Source organism: Lygodium microphyllum, chromosome 15 (genome assembly GCF_053477565.2).
Source record: "Lygodium microphyllum isolate KBCC chromosome 15, Lygodium_microphyllum_v1.1.10, whole genome shotgun sequence".
Taxonomy (NCBI): domain Eukaryota; kingdom Viridiplantae; phylum Streptophyta; class Polypodiopsida; order Schizaeales; family Lygodiaceae; genus Lygodium; species Lygodium microphyllum.
In genome coordinates, this window is record NC_141149.1 from 129,715,272 (window position 1) to 129,728,369 (window position 13,098).

At 47.8% G+C, this 13,098-nt stretch overlaps 1 protein-coding gene across 4 annotated transcripts in view; it reads left to right on the forward strand.

Annotated features, from left to right (window-relative positions):
* LOC148025059 (uncharacterized) overlaps positions 1–13,098 on the forward strand; it is a 55,062-nt gene that overhangs the window by 29,324 nt on the left and 12,640 nt on the right. For 2 of the 4 annotated variants that reach the window (XM_087694762.1, XM_087694761.1), the window contains exons 3-7: positions 11,571–11,636; positions 11,720–11,785; positions 11,896–11,981; positions 12,833–12,884; positions 12,999–13,064. In XM_087694762.1, the coding sequence (XP_087550888.1) occupies positions 11,571–11,636; positions 11,720–11,785; positions 11,896–11,981; positions 12,833–12,884; positions 12,999–13,064 (336 nt within the window). Of the gene's footprint in view, positions 1–11,570; positions 11,637–11,717; positions 11,786–11,895; positions 11,982–12,832; positions 12,885–12,998; positions 13,065–13,098 lie in introns of those variants that run through there. The other 2 variants (XM_087694763.1, XM_087694764.1) reach the window with 2 other exon arrangements.

The following is a 13,098-nucleotide window of genomic DNA, read 5'->3' on the forward strand; positions in this document are numbered from 1 at the left end:
AAGAAGAAGGGAGTAGATTGGAAGAACTTGAAGAACTAATGAAGCAAATATTAGTGTCATCCGAGAAGAGAGAACCCTTAAGTAACATGCTAAAGTGCAGACTTAAATGAGCATGAGAAAGAGGAGTATTTAAAAATGTTGGAAAAATATCCTAACCTCTTCATGACCTCTTATCAAGACATTAGGGGAATGGAAGGAGAAGGGCTAAAAATTGAGTTGAAATAGAATGTCAAACCCTTCTATTAGAGGTTTAAAACCCATAGCCCAACAAATGATTGCGCTTAAGGAGGAAGTGGAAAAAGGTCCTTCAAGTTGGATCTATATATCCTACAGAGCACTTTGAGTGGGTAAGTAGAATTCATATTGCTCCTAAGAAGACAAGATAATGGCACATTTGTATGAGTTACAAATCTCTATATGTGGCCACAAAAAGAGACCATTATCCCTTGTCTTTTATTGATGAAGCTGTAGATGGGTGGCTAGATACCAAAGATGCAGTATATATAATGGCTATTCAGGATATTTTCGATTGCCAATAGCCTTGGGGAATCAATAGAAAGTACTTTCATAATCACGTGGGGGTATTTTTGCTACTAAGTTCTATCTTTTAGGCTTACAAATGGTCCATCTTAATATCAAAGAAGAACTAGTCACCAACAACAAGAGATACAATGTGGCCTGATGTGACTTGCAAAACAAGGATTTAGGCTAAATGGTGGATAACCTACCTATTTATAGGTGAGTGGATACTTCTAAATTAGAGTTGCCTTATGGGACGCAGAGACTCTTTTAGAATGTGTTTCTTTTTTAATGGAAGTTTCGATAATTACATGTTTTGGGACCATTTAAAAGAGCTAATTAGTTTGTAATGCATTTTTAGTTTAAGATCTCCCTCTTAGGCCCAAAACTAGAACTGAGAAGGGACTATAAGAGCTCAAGCCCATTTGTACCCCAGGTGTCCCACCCCAAAGCAGTTAGGGCATCGGACAAAGGGTACTGGTCGAATGTCCAATGGCCTACCAAGACTAGAGAGACATCGGTTATCTTACCAAGGGAGTCTAAATGATCACCCCAGAGAGGCGAAGGCATTGGATAAAGGGTGCTCATTGGTTGCCCAATAGTCTACTAGAACCTATAAAGGCAAATGGAACTGCATTGAGTTTTTTTCTTTTTGATTTTTAATTTTGTTTTGTTTTTAAAAAAGGTTTGGAATAAGGCTATCGTTTATGAGTATATTCCAAATGCCTAGATGGTTGATTCTCAATTGAGGAGTATCATGTCTTCCTTCCTTATTCACTAGGTCCATTTGCATGGACTGCTATCTCGGTTCATCTTGGTTCTTGGCACCCCAAAAAGTCAGCGTTTAAATCCTCCCTCTTTTGTATTGACATCCATGGTTGTGAGGGGGTTTTTACCTTTCATTTGGTATCTTTACATTTCAACATTGTCTTCTTGTTTTCGATATTGCGGTCCCTTCCTTGTTGTACCTACCCTTTGCCTTGCATGATTATCATCTTGGACAAGTGAACAATTTCCCCCATGAGGGATATTGTCCAAGTGGCATCTTGTTACATGAGCATTCTTATTTACATTGTGTAGCATTATTCTATGTATCTCATTGAGTACCATCTCTTTTTCATAATGGGTATTGTTATATACACTTGAAAAAAAAGATGAAAGTTCAAAGTGGTTAATACATCACCTTTGTAGGTCTTGGTAGGCCATTGGGTAGTTGAGAAGCACTCTTTGTTTGATGCCTTGACCTCTTTGGGATGGTCCTTTGGACTTGCAAGGGAAGATAAGCATTGACTTTGAAGTCTCTGAAGGTTCTTAGGCAATCGACGTGCACCCATTGACCAATGCCCTAGTTGCTTTGAGGTGGGACCTCTTGAGATAAATTGGGGTAAGCTTTACTTAGCAGTCCCTCTTAGTTCTAGTTTTGGTCATGAGATAGGGTGTTAGGCTAAACATGGTGCATCACATAATTAAACCTTTGTTAGCTTATTAAGCAGCCCTAAAACTCAAATGCACTTGGTGTGTTTTTTTTTTTTTTTTTGCAAGTAAAATGTGGCTGATTATATTACTCAAAAAATTGATTATAACAGAATGCTCATGCTCAACAAACTAGCTGGAGCTGATGCAAAGTCACCAATACACCATGTATACAAGCCTCTCAAGGCGGTTTGGGGGGGATGGGGGCAAGAAGCCATGGGGGGGGGGTGGTATATCACCAATTGGGGCTGCTTGCCTGCATCAAGAAGAATAGACCCTGGCTGCCCCAAGTATACATGAAGTGACCATGGAGCTCCTGACTCGCCCTGGACTCGCCTTGCACCTAATCCCATGGGCCGTAGAGGGAGTGGATGATGGAGGTCCAGAGCTCTACTAAGGTCGCATGTGCTGAAAGTCTCTCCGCCGAAAGCCTCCTGACACCGTGCCTTCCATATATGCCATCCAATAAGACTCCCTATGATCTCCCATACCTCCGAGCGGTCTGTTGTGGACTCCAGTACCTGGCGGATGGGTAGAGCCTCTAGATCGACCACTGCGCATGACCCTGCCTTGATCATGAATGTCGTGTCCTGCATCCCGGCCTCATACAAAAGGTGACAGCCCTGGCTGACTGCCTGCTAGGAGAAAGCTCCCCATGAGATACACCCAAGGCTGGGTGCTATACGTCGAAGGATGTAGCATGCTCCTCTCCACACGAGGTGCACCTCCTCACATGACCAAAGGTAGTGCTTTGGAGTTTCCAAAGGCTGCTGTGTGCAGCGCTTACAACCTCTCTCCTTCTGTATTCGGGCAAGCCAACTTTCCACTGCCAAGCCTCCATGTGCCACCAGCCATAAAAAGTACGACACCCTCCTCGGTCTCCAACTATCCCATAGGCGGCGCCAGAAGGTCTGTCGGAAGGGCTCTGTGATGTGCTGCTCCGCCTAGTGCCTGTTGTGTGACGACGCCCAGTCCATATCCTCCTGCATCAATACATGTATGCCAATCCTAGCAATGTACTCTAGGAACCTGGATAGCTTCTTGGCGACCGCAGAGGCCGGCCATAGCCACTCTCTTGGATCCCACTCCAATTCATCAAGTGGTCTGCCCTCCCAGATCCAGAGGCACCACTCCCTGAGCTCCTTCCAGAAAACATAGGGGTCCAGTCACCATGTCTTCCCCTGAAGGCCCACCGCTCAAATCCTCCTCCATGAAAGGGTGCCAATCCCCTCATCTTGCTGCCCTTTGTCAAGGGCCAGACATCCCTCCTCTTGAACGGCGAAGAAAGTCCCCTGCGGGACGCCACCTACTCTACCTGCCACCTGAAGGGGGATGCCTGCTGGTGAAAACCTAGCTGCCCCTCTTCCCCGAGCTCTATCGGCTCTTGTATCGAGGGAGCAAGCCACTCCGGAGGTATTGCTGCATCTATCTCTCTTCTCCTCAACTCTACTCCTCTTTGGTAGCTTGATACTTGCTACAACACCTCCTTGTCTACCATCCTGTACACCTCTTGCCATGTCTTGATGGTACGAGCCGGGCCAGCCTCCCATCCAGCCCACTGGATGTGGGGGGGGGCTCACCTATTTGTGCTCCTTTCCGATCTTTGACCTCGGGGTTCCAGATCACCGGCTAACGGTCTATTTCCTCTTGGCAACCCAGGGGGCTCTGGATTAGGGCCTTAGGGAGGCCCTGCCACACGTGGAGTAAGCTGTGAAGGAAAGGTGATCTGGGCTGACGTGAAGATCCATCTCAGGGATGGCCTCCACTCACCGCCGAGTGTCAGTCTACAATCCTGAAGGCCCTCTTGCAATAAGACCTTCTAGGTCTGTCCGCCTGGTGTGAGACCGTGGACAACTAGCTTGCCCAAGAGAGCCATACTCTGATACTCTAAGTCTATGATCCCAAGCCCTCCCTTTGACCTATGTCGTATAATGGTCGCCCACACCACCTTGGCCCTGGAGTCCGTGGAGCCATTAGACACTGACCAAAGGAAATTTCACACTAGGCGGTGAAGCTGCACTACGCACAATGAGGAGAAGCACCAACATGAGGTGATGTGCCAGGCCGTCGTTAGGAGGACCTGGTTAACCACCAGGGCTCGTCGAGCTAGTGAGAGGCAAACCGTGCTCCAGTAGGTCAGTTTCCTCCGAATAGAATCAAGGACAGGAAGAAACTGTCGGGTAGGAGTGATGTCAAGTCCCACGTGGAAAACTAGGTATTGGATGGTCTGCCCTCAGCTCACCCATCTAAATCCCAGGTGGACGCCCCACTCCGTGCTGGAGTCCGGGTCTGCGAGGAAACCAACCGACTTTCGCCAATTGATTTTCGCTCCTGCTGCAAAGCAGAATACGTCAAGAGCCAGTCTCACTCTCTCCAGCATCAACTCATCGTCCTCTATGTAGAGGGCTGTATCACCTGCGTACTCTGAGTCTAACAACTCAGTCTTCTCTCTCACTGGAAGTCGGAGGCCGCGTAATCCGCTCACACGTGACCTGAGGAAGTGAGACATCGCCTCTGTGAAGAGTAGGAATAGGTATGGGGCCAGGGGGCAGCCTTGCCGAACCGATCTCTCTAGCCGAAACTCCTCCCCTTGCCTTCCGTCTATGAGAACCCTACTGGTGGCCAATGTGTACAGGCCAGAGACCGCACGAATCCAAGCTTGGGGGAATCCCAACCTCACCATGGTGCCCTCTAGGAAATCCCAGTCCACCCTGTCATAAGCTTTCTCAAAATCGAAGAGTAGTACTGCCAGTCTTTGCCCACTGTGCTGAGCCCACTCTGTCGCCTCAAAGAAGGTAAATACATTGTCTAGGATGCTCCTATCTTGGACAAAGCCTGTCTGTGTGTCATGGATGATATCTGGAAGCACGGGGCATAGTCGCATACCAATTATCTTTGCCAGTGCCTTATAGGCCATTGACAATAAAGTGATCCGTCTCCACTGGGAGAGCTCCAACCGGTCTCCCCCTTTGGGAAGAAGACTGATAAGGCCTGCCGAGAGACTCCCTGGCATTTGTCCTAAAGTGAAAATCTCCTGGAAAGCCATTAGTAGGGGATCCTTCACCACTTCCCAGTAGGTAGTGAAGAAGGCCTTAAAGAGGTCATCCTCCCCCGGGCATTTCTGCCCATCCTGTGTATGGAAAGCCTCCTCTAGTTCCTTCTCTGTGAAGGAGGCTAAGAGGGAGCGTCCCATCTCCTCTGTGACGAGGGACGAGATGTGATCCCATATCTGCTATCTACATCTCTGTCCTCTAGCTGAAGCTGTCTCCTGTTGGAAGAGGCGCGTGTAATAGTTAGTGGCAATCTCCATCACCTCATTTGGGCTAGAACGGGTCCTCCCATACTGATCTTGAAGGCTGCGTATTTGTTCTCCTACGGTGCGGGGTTGGTGCACCTGGAAGAACTCCTTGCACATCGTGTCCTCCTTCTGCGCCCAGAAGGCTGCTGAGGTGCGGAAAAAGAACTCGGAGCTCCTGTCCTCTAGGCCAGCAATGGCTGCACACGTGCGCACCTCCTGTGCGTGGAGGGTGGGATCCCTTGGTGCCTCTTGCAATAATCTCTGTGTGGCTGCAAGGTCTTGCTGGAGTGCTCTCTCCTCCTCCCAACACTGCTGCCTGGCTTATATGGCTGCCTCTTGGCAGATTCTGCTCGACTCGGCTAGGACCTCTGCAATATCTTTGCTATCCCGTTTCTCCTGTCCCACTCTCTGGTCCAAATCTGCTCTATGTGTCTCATCACCTCCTCTCTCCTATAGATCGAGTTGGGGGTCCGACAGGATCGTGTGTCTAGGGCGGATGCTGGGGGGTCAAGTGTTAGGAGAACCGGGCAACGATCGGACAACGTGGTGCCTGCCAACTTCTCAATCTGGCCTCCACAAGAGCCTTCCCACTCTCCCACATAAAACTTGTCCAACCACTCCGGTAGGACTCCACCTAGCCGCCTGTATTCCCAAGAGAAGTCCAACGATCTCTCCCTCCTGTGAAAGGCAGGATCTTTCCAGGCATCACGTAATCCGATTGCAAGCAAAAAGACCTCCCATGCCTCTTGCTCCTCCCCAGCCATGCCCTGGTAGTTTCTGCCTCTGCCCTATTGGTCCTCCAAGGCTTCGAGGTTGTTGAAATCTCCTCCAACAATCCAGGAGTCCACCTTTGGGAGTCCATCTGCGATCTCCACCCAGAACCTGTTGCGTGCCCTAACCTCTGTAGGGGCATAGACATTGAGGACTCCAATACACAAGTCCCCAATATCCAATCTGATCCATAGAACCCTTCCTGCCACTACCGTCCCGTGGTCTCGTACACAGGCGGTGAGACTCCGGCCAAGAGAGGTGCATATGCCTCCACTCTTGCCGTGGGCACCTATGGCATGCTTCCAGTAAGTGTGCGAGCTGCCTGGAAGTACCTTCCCAACCTGCTGGGCCTAGGTGGGGGTGAGCTTGTGCTCCTGCAGAAGCAAGATGTCGATCCATCCGGCAAGGGCAGGCTACGATTCCTGCCGAAGAATCTACTTCCTGGAACCATGTGCCCCACTATAGTGGAGACTATTCACATTCCAGGATGCTAGGTGTAAGCTCATGGGGAAACCTGTGACTAATCGAATAGGCGGTGTGGATGCTGCTGATGAAGAGGAGAAACTGTGAGGCATGCAAGTGCGCTTTGCTACCGGTCTGGATGGTGAACTCCAGTCCCTATGGTGGCCCTCGGTCGGACCATAGGGGTGATAGATGCTCGAGGTGGTACTATCAATGCATCTATCAATGGATGGTGAACTCCAGTCCCTATGGTGGCCCTCGGTCGGACCATAGGGGTGATAGATGCTCGAGGTGGTACTATCAATGCATCTATCAGCCATGCTGAGAATCGTGCCTCTGTACACTAGTAGAAATGGGCCACCTGTGCCGGGGGCCACTTGATCACGTCCCTCGGAGCTCTCCATTGTGGAGGGGCTCGAAAGATAATGCTCACATGTGGGACCTCGACACTAGCCCACCAGTTAATGTCCATCATGCAACCTGGCCATCGCTGTGCAAACAATGCTAATCCTCCATCTCCCATCCACTGGGAGATGTGATCCGCCACTTGACTCTTCAACTCCTCCTCAATTTGTATAGTCGTCCACTCCCCTGAGTAAGAGGACTGAAGAAAAAAGGCGTAGTCTGGTCTATGCGGTGGTGCTAGTAGATGGACCTTGCCCCTCCTTGACTTACGAACCACGAAGATCCCCACCTCTAGAGGTAGTGGGAACTCTCCGTGCTCCGCAACTCGCAGGTAGGACCATGGGCCACTGCAGAAGAACTCCTGTGTTAACAGTTGTGCCTATCTTGGGAAGGTGTGGTGGGTGGCAAGGGTGGATAAGTTGGTGGCTGTGTGGGAGGGGAAAGACTATTGGTGCGCGGAGGAGGTAGGTGTGTGTGGCTCATCTCCTCCTGTGGGAGGAGGGGGGTGGGTTTGGGGGGGCTCACTTGACCTGGGTGTGGATCGGGGGTGGTGCTCGGTAGGGGGGGTGGTGGGGGGGGAGAGGATCGAGGGATGGTGGGATGGATGGAGATGCATGGCGGGTGTTGGGCGGGGGGGTGGCCCTGGCAAGGGGGGGCTGTGGGCCAAGGTCAGTTGGGGTGGGGGGGGGGAGGGACTGTGGGAACATAGGTGAGGCAGTTTGTGGCGCGGGTGGAGAATGTGGGGGGCTGCAGTCCTGTCGGGTGGGATGGATGGGAGGAGGCTGTGGAGTGCTCTGCCGAGGGGGGGTCGCTCGCCCGCCTGCACCTTGTTGACGAGGCTGGGTCTGAGGAGTTGGCTGCGGCTCCCCTTGCCGTCTCTCTCTAATGTCTCTGGACCCATGTGAAGCCGTCAGCGTCCACATGCAAACTTGTGGGCGGAGTTGGCTTGGCTCCGAAAGGCGTACAACCTGCTACGTGATGCCCAAAGTCGTGGCAGCGCAGGCACTAACCTGGTTGCTCAGTCACAATGACCTGCTGCCTAAAGGAGTGCTCGCCTACCTCAATCTCTAGGAACTGTGGGGTATTCTTGACCTCTTTCACTGCCACCCGTACCTTTGGGACTCCTGCTGCTATCACTGCATCCGTGAAAGACGCGGGAAGGACAGTGCCAAAGAGTCGTCCAAAGTCTTCCACCAATTGGCGATACTCAATTGCCACGCCGGGGAAAAGAAGGGTGACCGGGTGTAGAAGAAACCTGTTGTGGAGTGCAAACGCCTCCACAGTAAAGCCACTATACCAAGGGACCATGTTTATGACCCCCTTCGTGGACGCATATGGTGAATTGGTGAGTAACTCGCGAGATGCGTCTGCCGAGCTGAGGCGGACCATGAAGATCCCTTGGCCCAATAGGACTGCCTCCACGATTTGCGTTGTGCCGATGCCCAATGTGGAGTGAAGCCAGTCCCGAATCTGGGCCTTGGCTTGGGAATGTCCCACTACCTCGAGTTGATGGCCGGGCCTCATGGCGGAATAGGCCCGGGGGGGGGCAGGTGGTTAGGGGTTAGGGCGGGAGGATAGTTCCTCAGGCGGGCAGCCCAGGGGGGGGGGTCCAAGTGAGGGCGAGCAGGTGGCGTGACCAAGCAGGCAGGGGCGGAGGCGTTGAGCAGGGGCAGGGCAGCGCTATGGGAGGTTGAGCGGGGGTGGGGCATCGAGCAGGGGGCAGGGCGGCGCTGTGCAGGGCGTCAAGCAGGGGCGGGGCGTCAAATAGGGGCTGGGTGGGGCGTCAAATAAGGGCAGAGCGGGGCGTTGAACAGGGGCGGGGTGTCAAAACGGGGGCGGGATGGCTTTGTGCAGGGCGGAGGCGGATGGGGGGAGAGGTGTCGAACAAGGGCGGGGTGTCGAAACGGGGGTGGGGCGGCGTTGTGCAGGGCGGATGCGGATAGGGGGAGAGGGGTCAATCAAAGGCGGAGGTGGACGGGGGAGTAGCGGGACAGAGGCGGGGGCATTGGTGCGATAGCGGGGGGTTGGAGTGCAGCGAACACGACGGGTAGCAAGCTGATGCTTGCTTTTCATTGCACTTAGTGTGTTTTAGTATCCAATAATCATAGTAGCCAAGAAACTAGTTTCATAAGGTTAGGAAACTTGTTTCATACTTGGGCGTTTTAAAAACCTATGAAACATCGATTTTGAATTTCCAAAAAAGCCCTATCCTAAAAGACACATTTGAACTTTTGTAATCAACACTCGTCATCGCAAATTCATTTGACACATTGACATGGACATTGACAATGATTGCAAGACTTTTTCTTGAGTTGTTGTCTATGATGCATGTATATATTGATGGCTGCTTCTATAATTAAAGCTAATATTGTCATGGATAATGGACCATAATGCATGCATATGTTGATGCTATGTTGAACCTCCATTTGCATTGTGTAGGATCATGAATTATGAGATTATATGAGTCATACCCTAGACGTATATAGTCTCATGATAGTTTTCTTCCATCTTGAACGAAAATAATTTTTAGGAAACTTGTATGAAACCTATGAAACCCGTTTCATACCTCCCATTTCAGAAATCCTTGGCAGCTGTGACCATAAGCAAGCTTCCTCACTTTTGGTTGGTTCCATCTCTATAAATAGCGTGTGCTAGGTCATTTGCATCCTTTGCATTCCTTGCATCCTCGATCTTCCCCCTTCAGTGGCTGCCATCTTCTTCAATGGTTGCTGCCTTCCATCTCCAACTATTGACATGGACATCCTACCACTGCCCTTCATCATTCGGTGGGCTGTGTTAGTCCTCAACCTGCTAACACCATCAGTTTACTGTTGTTGGAGCCACCCATCTGCTGTGGATCTGATTTGGTGGAGTTTTTGTGCTGATGTATCTGCACTTTCTGCACCATCTCCTCCAGCAGCTACTGCCCAGTCCACCTTTGGTGTCGCCAGCTCCTCCAGCCCCTGTCACCATCAATACCAGCTTGTGTTTTTGCTGTTCCAGCTGACATGTGACTGCTGATTATCGTTTGTAGCTGGTCCTTTTTGAGTTTCCAGCACTTTTCTAGGTCACCCTCTTCTCCATTTGGAGGTTATTGCACTCCGGATACATCTCCAGTGGACAACACACATCGACATCTCCCTCAATGCACTCCCATGAGACTTATTGGCTGTTGGACTACTTTGCCCTTGAGCATTGTTTACATTCACTTATTTAAGTTGAACTTTCATTCATTCATTAGATTCTACTCTTTTGTGTTTTTGGAATTTTGCATTGTTGTCTGAGTTACTATGTTTTAGTTGTGTTTATACATTCTATGTTTTCTTAGTGTGACCCTAGCATATTTCCACATCTTCCCCCTCCCACATTCTTAATGTTTTTTGGTGGTAGCTTTGGGGCCCAGCTTCTATCTTTTAGTTATTTCACCTTCACTGTGTGTCAAATCTGCTGTGCATTTGCGTGTTTGTGTGAAGGATGTTGAAATATCTTTCTAGCCTTGAATTTATAAATTTTTTGCTTGGGTTGAATTGAGCGTCTGGTGTTTCTGGTGATGTACAATCTGCCATTTTCCTCTTCAAATGAATAGAGGTGCCATCGTTCCTGGAGGTCAGGCCATGCATGGCTGAGCAACAATAGGAAGATTTTGGGCTTGAGATATTTAATCCGTCAAAATTTCAACCTTATTTTGTCACTCAACACTTCTGTCTCATGCTTGCTTCCCCATTTTATTCCGCCAGTATTGAAGTGAAACAAATTATAGTAATAACCATATTAATCATCATGTCAAGATTTTCAGTTAATCTTCTTGTTCATTGGCATTGGTTCATGAAATCTCTCTATAGAATTTCTGGTTATTATGAAATGTCAATGTCTAGTGGTGAGCTGGGTTACTGTGCTTTGGTGACATTCTGAGCTGTTATACTTCCATGACTACATAAGTCACTGTTGTGGGCTTCCAGAAATATTCTGGATGATCTTATGACATAAATGTAGCTCAGGCTACAGCCTTGGGAGTACATTTGTACCTCTGTCATGAAGAGCCCCAAGCATCTTTGCTCTCCAATATGCATGAGCACTTGGCCAAGCAAGCCCTTCAGTAATTGAAAATCATCTCTCTGCTGATTTCATAGTATTAGCGAGTGCTATTAATTATTTAGCTCCGATGTGCTGCATGCCCACAAAATTGTGTTTTTGGGATACCTGTTCATCCCAAACCAATGCTCAATGTGTCTTTGTGTAACAGTATTTGGCTGATTTTGATTGCCATCACATGTGGCATGTGTATATAATCATCCTCTGTCTTGACCATTAAACATGAATCTCACGTGCTAAGGGGTTGGCAATATTGAATGGAAATTGTGTAGTAGTAGGCAGCATGTTGAGATTGTCACAGTTTGTTTAATCGCTGAACACTTATTCCTTTAGTATCTACATAAACTCGTCAGTTTCATTTGGGGCCTTGGAACTGGGTTTCACATCTAACATGGCATGAATGCATTAAATATAGTTTATGCTTTATCTCAGTAATCATACGAGGAGCTTCTTAAGGCCCAACGATGTTTTCATGTAATTTGTGAAAGAAGCTTTACTATGTCATGCTAATGATATGTAACTTGAATCATAAGCTTACATTTTCGAGCAGATTTGTGAGCAGAAGGAGAATGAGAGTTTTCAACCTGCTATCATGGTTCTTCTTATGTCAGTAAAGGTCTGTTTAGTCACTATATACCTTTGTCATACTTCACACTGGAGGTCAACTGTCTTAGTGCTGTGTTATTATCTTGGTTTCAGAATGCTATCTGCTTTGACTGGTTCACACCGACAGAGAGGAATGAACTGCTGCTAATGTCAAAGGAAGTATGTGCTATGTATACAACCCTCAATGTACTTGTTTTGCTTTTTGGTATGGCTCTGAAACATCAGTTGCATGGCAACTGATCAGAAAACTTTATGCTTTACTTTTCCAGCTCCTTGACTTTTTCACAGGTGTGGGGGTTTGGAATGCTGTGGATACTGCCGAAGCCTCTCAGTTTATTTCCCTGATTATGCCAAGGTACAAGAATTTCAGAATGTGATTTGACAAGGATCAGTTCAAATGTTTCAACTTTGGGCAAGCCCCAAGCGAAACTGTTGAACAAATATATGGGATGGTTTTCTTTATAAACAATGAGTTTCAACTTACACATTTATACCATGCAAATACTTTCAAATGCCAAAAACCCTCAAAACAGCAAGAACAAACAAATGTGTTTCACGGTTACCATGATTACGAGGAGCCAGACTGACTCTCTGACGTGATATCTGATTATCTTCAAAGTATTTTTCCTGAAGCTACATAGGAAAACTTTGAAGGTCAAGACATAAGTGTTTTCTTGCTTGATGAGTTTACATTTTTCTTTTTAGTATAAATCTGAAAAATCTGAAAATCTGAAATTATCAAGGCCTATACTGGCTTTACTAGTGATTATTGATAATACTATGTTTTTCTGAAGTTATATATCTCAAAATTTATCGGAAATCAAGGGAAGTTTAATAGCATCATACTGCATTCAGGATGTGCTGTTTCCTTAGGATTTCATGGATGTCTATCCATGCATGTATCGGTAGGGGAGGGAGGACAGATAGTTATAGAAGATAGGGGTAGTAAAGAAGATCTTATGGTCCAGAGTTTATGATGATATCAGAATGCAGAATTATCATAACAGTTAGCAAGAAAATTACAAGACAGTTGCTTTGTATCTCTATGTTGCTCCAACCTTGTGAGAGTAGATGCAGTTGTCCTCTTGATTTCGCTAACCAGATGGTATCAACTTGTAAGTGGGAAAATAAAGGTGTGCTTAAATGTAAGGTTTTGATAATGGCAGTTCTCTTTTTATGACTGCTATATCACATATGCGTTTACAGGTTCTATCCCCTATTGAATCTTCAAAGTGTTATAGTTGCACTGGAGGCGAAGGTATATTCATGTTCGAATGTTCTTAAGTTTCTAATGTAGTCCTGTTTCTTCTATGGCTTGTTCTGTTTTGCTCTTCTGCTGGAAGTTGCATAATTGTACGTCTTGTGGGATCAGACAGGGTATGAAGCCATGGTGTGTGATTTTTATGTGTTGAAGAAACCTTCTGCATCCGAGGAGCTAGTACGTTGTTTTGACTTCAAAATTTGTTGATGTA